Consider the following 9,212-nt stretch of genomic DNA (forward strand, 5'->3'; position numbering starts at 1 on the left):
TAAATTTCATTGACTTTGGGGGTCTGCATGCTCCTGGTTCTGTCTGAAAAACGTCAACATAACATTATTGACTCATATTTGAAACATCTCTATTCAGGAAATATTTGGCTAAAAATTGACTATTGACAAAGCAGGTGAGGGGGCTACTATGGCAGCTGTGTTTTTTTTATCATCCTATACATTACCTAAATTTGTATATATATATATATATATATATATATATATATATATATATATATATATATACAGAGAGAGAGGCCTGGCCTTGACAGCACCGTGTTTTTATTTGAACCTTTATTTGTACAGGTGATCTTACTGAGATCCAATATCCCATTTACAAAAGAGACCTTTTCTGGTCAAACAAAAAACAATAGCAAAAAAGCTACAAGCCACAATACAAGTAATTTTTCAATATTTGATTCAATGTAACAAGCTATAAAAATATCACCTAAAAAAAGAGCAAGTTTCGATGAAGGTTTTCACAATTCTTCTTAAAATAAATTCAGGAATCAATGTAGATGGTTTAAGATCCTGCAGTAGAGACAGGGCAAAGTAAGAAAATGTTTTTTTTCTTTCAAAATTCTGATCATATGAACAGAGCACTAAAGGAAGTAAAGTCCTGAGAGTGAAGTCTGTGACTGGCTAGACTGTCTAAGTGACATGTTGGAGGATAAATAAGATGGTAACAATCCAAGGATAAGTCTGTAATAAACCACTGCAGCAACAGTTTGTGCATGGCAATGAACCACAGTGTCATCAATATTAAATGTATACAAGCATGAGTAACAATTTCACCGACACTGTTTACATAGTATGACCAGGATTAAAATGGAATGTATTTACTTTAATCTGAATTTGATTTTATATTTCCAAGTTAAGAATTTAATTATTTTTTGCTTTGGAAATCTCTATGGGTGAACTTTAAATCTCAAATACCTGCTTTCTCTAAGATGCCTGTTAGTTAGAGAAGCAACAGTTAAAATTCAACACTTCACCATTTTTTTTATGAAAGAAAGACTAACTTCCAAAAAAGAAAAAAATCAGAACTCAGAACTTTAAATCACTTTGTCTTTGCACTTTACAACTCTAGATGTTGTGCGCAGCCAACATTGGACACAATGGAGCGAGCGTTTTGTAGGCCTTGACCTACAAATCCCCACTTTTCAATTTCTTTTCTGAACTGGATGCTTTTCATTAACTGCATCTCTCATTTCAGCTGAAACCTTCGAGCTGAGCACTATTTGAACAAAGAGGCTGTGTTTTCCTCACTGAGTCATTAAAAGCAGAGCTCTTAGTGACATCTGGGAGGGTTTGGATTACATGCCATGTTTCTGTTCGCTACATAGCAGAGGAGACCGATATTCTAAGAGTAAGAGTAGACTTATATATATATAAAAAAAAAGAAATTAGCATTAGCAAAAGTTATTCAGAAACGAATAAGTTTTCTTTTATGTTTTGATTTTGTGCCCTGCAGTGAGTTCTGTAGATATGTCACCATCTAGTGGTGTATGTGCAGATCTCACACACACCTGATCAGCTAATACTGGTTTAGTGACGTTGGAAACGCTCCCTGCTGTGTGGGGAGCTGTGCAGGGAGAAAGATTATTTACTTTCTAAACAGAAGAGCGTAAACTGTGGAAAACCTGGAAACGTCATCATGCCATTAACTGAAAATGAGCTACTGCTCAAAAAACTGTGGCTACGCTGGGATTTTGTTAAACCCCTTAAAAGGAGCTGACCACTGAATAGCGAACACTACTTTCAACAGCAACACATAACTGCTGTGGACTTAAAGTAGCCCAGTCTGTTAGCTTAGTAAACTTCCTGCTGTTTTTTTTTTTCTTTTTTTGGACGCAGTGAAAGATGTAATGTGCAAAACTCTGATAGAGGACAAGGAGTGGTTCTCTGGGCTGCAGAGTCGACTCCTCAACATATAAAAGTAGCTTTGTGAGGAGTGGCGACCTGACCTTTTTACGCTTAACACTGGACCTTCAAGGCCAAAAAGAGGATTGCAAAAAGTTCAATCTGTCTGTATCTTAGACAAAACCTTTAATGACGTTTCAATCTCTTAAAGAATGAACAACGTTTTGTTCTTTTTTTTAACCAACTCTCTTTTACATGCATTTAATTGATAGATACCGCTATGCTTCATTAAAAACCTTGGCGACGGTGAAAATATAAGAGTTTAATCGTTTTTTTTGATGCATTTATATTAACAAAAAGGCACACAGGACATGGAGATGTATTCATCGTGTCAGTATATGTTACACATCGGGTGCTCGTAGCCGCACATGAAATCTGGCCATACGGCATACTTCCGGATGAAAGGCGCTTTTCTCAAACACTTGGCTGCCTCTCTGTCACACTTGCATAAGAACTTCTCGCATTTGTCCTCTAAATCCTCTGAAATGAAAAAGGACAAACATTTAGGCCATTGATAAGACTTTAAGGCAAAATATACACTGCTTGAAAATCAAATGGTTCATGAACTCGTCTTTTTCACATTCTTTTATGTTAAAACCACAAACTTTGATGTGTTTTGTTGGAATTGTATGTGATAGAGCAATAAAAAACTATTGTGTGACTATGAAGAAGAAATAAAATGATACGGGGTTTTCAAAATGGCCTTTCTGTTCGATCCCCTTGGATCTGATACCCCTGCATAAAATCTGGTGCATCCAGTCGCCAGTAAAGGTTACCTGAGCAAATAAAAGTTAATTATATAATCCACATCAAGACTGAAAGAGTACGCAAACTTAGCAATACATGGACATCCACTTAAAATGACAGGTGATCCAGTCAGGTGAGACCAGATTGTGACTTTCTGGCCTACATGTAGAACTCTATTAGTACCAAAGAAGTAAAGGTGCACATCATCACCATGAACACACTTTTACTATTAAGACACATGATGGTGGTGGTATCATGCTGCGGGGAACAGAAAACCTCCATTCCTGTCTAAAGTACGCAAAATATTTTAGACAGAGATCATTAGTTTAGACACAGATGGAGGTTCCCTTGCTGACAGGACAATGGAAATTTAATCCACAACTAGTAAAACAATACTAGTACAATACTAGTAGAGTTACTTACTGTACATCAAAGTATATTCCTGCGTAAGCATACATGGACCAGTCAAAATCCACCCCTAATTACCATCAAGAATCTGTGGCAGGACTGAAAAATTGATGTTCGTAGACACTCTCCATCCGATATAACGAGGCTTAAGATATTTTTCAAAAAACAATGGGCAAAAATGGTATTCAGAGAGCAAAGCTGGTAAAGAAAAGACCCGAATGACATGCAGATGGAAATCGTACGGAAACGCGGTTTCACAGTGTATCGACTCAGCTGATGCTGAGAACAAACAGTTCCTTCCACTTCCCAATAATGTGGCACTTGGTGTTGGTCCATCAAATAAATTCCTAAAAAAAACACAGATTGAAGTTTGTGGTTCTGACATAGCATGTGGAAAAAGTTCCAGTTTATCAATACTTTTCAAGAGTCATCAAGAAATTCTGATTAACTTAAAGGCACATTAAATATGTGCCTTTTGGGCAATTTCTTTTGTGAATATTTGCAATAAGATAGTGCAATGACTTGTGTGCTACATAATAACAAGGGAGAAAAAAACAATAAAAACAGATAAAGGAAACATCGAACCATCTGAAGGTGAGTTTACTCAAAAAATTTGAAATTCAGTACCACACTCAGCTTTCCTGTCCTCACACGTCCAGTGATATTGGGACGTTTTGGTGTGGCAGCCAAGCTGCTCTGCATCTCCATAACAGCAATCATGCTTGTGGCAACACCTACAGACACAACATGTTGAATGCATTAGTGTCAAGGCTGCATAGGTGGGTGGCAAAGAAACACCACAGCTATTTTAAAAGCAGGGCTGAATCACCACTGTGGTTTTTCCACTAAACTTAGTTGGCAGTCAGATGTTTCTTAATGGATGGGACGTCTGGCGGTGAAGAGGGAAAACAAACAGATAGTAATTAGGATTCGGGTGTGGAATCTTAGACCTATTTTAAAGCCCCTGTCGGACCAGGCAATTGTTCTGACTGTGGCCTCCATTCACTCGTTCCAACCCACTGTGCAGTGTTCGCGGTACGGTGGACAGAGTCAGAAATGAAAACTGCTCACACCTATTTTGGAAAAGGGAAGAGTTGAGCTGCGCCGAGAAGAGGAAATAATGTGTACATGCCATCCCTGCGGTGAAGGGTGAAAGCACACCAATGCGCTCTGAATTATATGCTTTGCAGCACAAAATGCGTGCGTAAACCTGCCCGGTTGCTTGAATTTCGGTGAACGCTGTTATCAGGTGCCGAGGCATCCTATTTTGTAATAAAAGGTAAGAGAGGGAGGAGCCGTCTCACCAGTCTGCCTTGTCTCGGGGCCACCCCTGACCCCCCAGCCCACAGTAGCATCCGTACATCATGTAAGCCAAAGCAGATCTCCCGGTGCTGCATTTGATGGCTCCTGCAAGCTCGAGTAGCCCTCTTTTTGTCCGCTGGGAACCGTGTGCTGCCACAGGAGCCGCAGCCACTGCAAAGAGAAACAAACAACAGAAAAGGAGGAAAGAGCTTCTCTATCTCTTTGCGCGTCGACCCTCGTGGTCTAATCTGAAAGACGTAGCTTTTTATACACAACCAGTAAAATAAAATGTCAACAGCGATGCTTCTTTACATACATAATCTCATTTGTTTCACATAAAAGTCTCTCCTGATGGGGTTAGAAGTGTTATGGAAATATAATCATATATATAGATATAATAGTGTAGTTTAAAGTAATACAGATGTTAACTTTAACCCAGTTTGGACTCTCAAAAGAAGTAAAGCTGTCTGGTTTCGGTCGTTCTTTGCTTGTTTACGAACATTTTAATCACCAGATGCATCACTCCCTAAAATCCACAGAGACTCTTCTCGTTAGCAACTAGGAGACATGGCACTGACTTCACTCTTATGCCTCGTAAACAAAAGATTAGACGCAGCCCAAGCATCACATTATATTTAGGGTGCTGTAAAATCTAGTTAACATTGCGACTTAAAAGTCCCAAAACTCTTCAGCTCCATGTCTCTTTCATTAAATCACTTTGCTTGCCAGCACACACATCACTAAAACCTCCTGCGAAAATGACTGACTTCCTCTGCATTCCTTAAAAGACGCTTCCAGTCTTCTTCTGCTGTTGCCTGACAAACTGGAACATTTAAATTAAGCAACTTACCAGATAGTAGGAGAAGTGTTCGGTAAAATGTCATCACTGCGTGCAACAGGCTGCTGAACTCTGCTCAGCAAGGGTTCCTGGTCTACCACTGTCTGAGCGCAGGCTGAAGGGGAGGGCTTTTTTTAGAGGCTCCTGGAGTAATCTCATGAGCATCATCATTGGACAGGGCTTAATCCAGTGTTTGCGAGACTATAGGCTCCCCCTGCAAGAACCAGCCTGGTGCCTCTTTTTGTATCGCTGCTTTAGGATCTCAGAGCAAAACTACTGGGCATCTTCTTTATTCGTCCATATCAAAAACCTGGTCTTTTAGCTTTTTATTTTTTGACAACTTGTAGACACGGAAAGCAAGTTGTGGTTCACCTTCCTTGAATACGACCCGGAAAGACAAATCACACAGCCAACAAATGAATAAATAAATCATTAACAGTTTAGTTCTGCTAAAGCAATGTCAGTACACCATTAACCCTTTAAAGTTCGAAACCAGAAATAATTGTCACGAAATTTGGATCTTTGCAAGAGGTGCCAATATATCAGATTAAATGCCTCCTCACGGAATAAGTATGGTCGTTCTCATCCAATAACACTTCTTTTTCCTCTCAAGGTTGTTATCCAGCAATGACTTGACTGCTGAACAGAGTGCTCACAGTGCTCCTTCCTTCAATAAAAGAAACATTGCATTTACTGAACAACACTCCAATTCCCAAAAACGATTCGAAGAGGTTAAAAATAAGATAATCTAGAAGTAGCTGGAGAAGTGTTGCGTGCTTGTTTCTCCTATCCTTCAGGATATCTTCAGGCAGTTCTTTTGGTAAGTGTGCCCAAACTGCATCCAATTATTCTATTTTTCCCTCTTTTTTTTATCTCCCCTGAAACGCTTGTATACAATGTAAGGTAAGCGCCCCCTGCTAGTGAGTGTGCTCATCGCACATGATGGTTTTCTTCTGAATTCATGGCCACCACCATAAAACAAGCTGCTATAAATCAGATCACAACTGAGAAAAACAAATTTTAGCTTATTTTTTATTTATTTTATTTATTTATTTTTGCTTTGTTGCATAATAAATGGCAGGCAAAGTTTCAGTTTGAGTCACATTTGAAGAGTCTGACTTAGAGAACTCTGATTTTATTATGGCCTTGACGTTGCACATCTTATACTGATTGCAGGAAGAGGAAGATATGCTCTTTTCCAGAGCCTAATTTTTGGCCAGTTGTCATCTGTTTGAATACATGTTACAACTGTTTGATATCAGAGGACCTGGAAGTCTGTCCGTGTTACCTTGCAGTGATGTATTGACTTAGACTTAGACAACTTTATTTGTCATTTTGTATGCACAGAGTGGGTACAGAACGAAATTTCGTTTGCATACAGCTTGAAAATTTACAGTGAATTGCAGTAGATTACAGGATAAAGTGCAGCAGTGATTTGACAGTACAACAATTGAAATGTAAACAATGCAGGAGAAAGAGACAGTGTGTGATCACAGTGTACAGGTGAGTATTTCTTAAAAACCATTTGTATGTGCAGAAATTATTTGTGCAAGAATACATTTTAGAGACTGAGAGTTCCGCAGCATTTGTAATGCTGGATAAGGATGCAATGATGCAAATGTGCAAATGTGCAAATGTGCAAATATGCGAATGTGGTACAGAGTCCAGTTTATAGCTTCAGCAGTTCAACAGTCTGATGGCGACAGGGAAGAAGCTTTTGCAGAACCTGGTGGACCTGCAGCGGATGCTGTGGAACCTCTTCCCAGAGGGCAGCAGGGAAAACAGTCCATGGTGGGGGTGTGAGGGGTCTCTGATGATGTTACGGGCTCGGGCCACGCAGCGCTCAGATGAAATGTCCTTAATGGAGGGAAAAGGAGCCCCGATGATCTCTTCTGCTGTCCTCACCACTCTCTTCACATTCTTCCAGTTGGAGGCATTGCAGCCTCCACACCACACAGAGAGACAGCTGGTCAAAATGCTCTCTATGGTGCTTCTGTAGAAGGTCGTGAGGACGGGCGGGGGCAGGTGGGCTCTCCTCATCCTCCGCAGGAAGTAGTCGCTTCTGTGCCCTCTTCACCAGTGACGTGGTGTTCAGAGACCAGGTGAGGTTGTCCATGATGTGCACCCCCAGGAACTTGGTGCTGCTGACCACCTCCACAGCTGAACTGTTGATGAGCAGTGGAGCGTGGTGAGGCCGGTTCTTCCTGAAGTCGATGATGATCTCCTTGGTCTTCTCCACGTTCAGGATCAGGCTGTTGTCTCAGCACCAGCCCACCAGCTGCTCCACCTCCTCTCTGTAGTCCCGGTCGTTGTCGTCTCTGATCAGCCCCACCACCATTGTGTCGTCGGCAAACTTCACAATGTGATTGGTGGTGAACCTGGGAACGCAGTCGTGTGTCATCAGGGTGAACAGCAGGGGCTCAGGACGCAGCCCTGAGGAGAGCCCATGCTGAGGGTGATGACATCAGAGGTGTTCTGTCAGCCTGGACTGACTGAGGTCTGTTGGTGAGGAAGTCTAGCAGCCAGTTGCGAAGAGGTGTGCTGAAGCCCAGATGTTCCAGTTTTCCCACCAGGTGCTGTGGGATGATGGTGTTGAACGCTGAACTGAAGTCCAGGAACAGCATCCGCACGTGCGTGTTCTTCTCCTCCAGGTGTGTCAGGCTCAGGTGAAGAGCGGAGGAGATGGCGTCCTCAGTGGAGTGGTTCCGTCTGTAGGCAAAATGGAACGGGTCTAGTGTTGGGGGGAGACTGGAGACGACGTGTTCCTTTACCAGCCTTTGAAAGCACTTCATCATGATGGGAGTCAGTGCAACAGGCCGGTAGTCGTTGAAACAGGTGACTTGAGGTTTCTTTGGCACCGTAATGATGGAGGCACACTTGAAGCATGCTGGCACTGTGGCTTGGTCCAGCGAGGTGTTAAAAATGTCTGTGAGAACACCAGCCAGCTGACCTGCACACTCCTTGAGCACCCGCTCAGGTATGTTGTCGGGGCCTGGGGCCTTCCGCGGGTTGACTTTCCTTAGAGCCTTCCACACGTCGGCTGTGTCAAGGCAGAGCACCTCCTCTTCCTGATGGGGGGCAGCTTTCACTGCTGGAGTGCTGTTTAGTGCCTAAAACCTCCCAAAAAAGTTGTTTAGTCTGTTAAGAAAGTCAGCATCAACTTCACCCACCCGGGGAGAGGGCGTGTTGTATTCTGTTACTGCCGGTATGCCTTTCCACATGCTCCTGGTGTTGCTGGCGTCATGGAAAAGCTCCTGGATTTCATCAATGTTGATCTTGTCCTCATAAGTTGCAGCAACTTTGAACATGTTCCAGTCAGAGCATTCAAAACAGTCCTGGAGCGCCTCCATGGCTCCCTCAGTCCACACCCTCACCTGCCTCACTGTAGGTTTAGCTCTGATCAGTAGAGGCCTGTATGCAGGAATTAGCATAACAGAGAGGTGGTCTGAAGAGCCCCAGGTGGGGGCGGGGGGGCTGCCCTGAATGCGCCTTTTATGTTAGTGTAAACCAGGTCTAGAGTGTTCTCTCCCCGACTTGCAAAATCCACATGTTGGTAGAAATGAGGGAGAACAGTTTTCATATTTGCCTGGTTAAAATCCCCAGCAATAATGAAAACCCCCCTCTGTGTGTGCAGATTGCATCTCAGAGATAGTCCGATAGAGGACACTCATAGCCTCTTTTGTGTTTGCGCTGGGAGGCACGTAAACCGCTATGATGATAAATACAGTAAACTCTCTAGGCAGATAAAAAGATCTGTAGCTAATAAAGTATATGCAGCTAATATTGAAGGATTTTTTTTAAGTTTACCTACTTAAAACAAACAAAGCAGTGGTGCGCTGTCAACCTGCATAGTGTTTACCACAAGTTTGATTGAGTCTGCAGAAGAGATTTTGCTTCTGGAAAAAGTTTAGGTCCTTCAGATTTTTCAGCAAGATATTTCTTGGTGACGTAAATGCATTTCCATTTATTTGCATCCTCCTGCCAGGGGCAGATA

At 42.2% G+C, this 9,212-nt stretch overlaps 1 protein-coding gene across 1 annotated transcript; it reads right to left on the reverse strand.

Moving 5' to 3' along the window:
- Positions 1-1,682: 1,682 nt before the first annotated feature.
- On the reverse strand, positions 1,683-5,264 carry LOC118556569 (phospholipase A2-like). The gene is made up of 4 exons (XM_036148719.1): positions 5,231-5,264; positions 4,383-4,551; positions 3,706-3,812; positions 1,683-2,403 (listed from the first exon to the last, which is right to left on the reverse strand). The coding sequence occupies exons 1-4, from the start codon at positions 5,262-5,264 to the stop codon at positions 2,255-2,257; spliced, it is 459 nt and encodes a 152-aa protein (XP_036004612.1). The 3' UTR covers positions 1,683-2,254.
- Between the last annotated feature and the right edge of the window lie 3,948 nt (positions 5,265-9,212).

This window comes from Fundulus heteroclitus, chromosome 16 (assembly GCF_011125445.2).
Source record: "Fundulus heteroclitus isolate FHET01 chromosome 16, MU-UCD_Fhet_4.1, whole genome shotgun sequence".
Lineage (NCBI taxonomy): Eukaryota > Metazoa > Chordata > Actinopteri > Cyprinodontiformes > Fundulidae > Fundulus > Fundulus heteroclitus.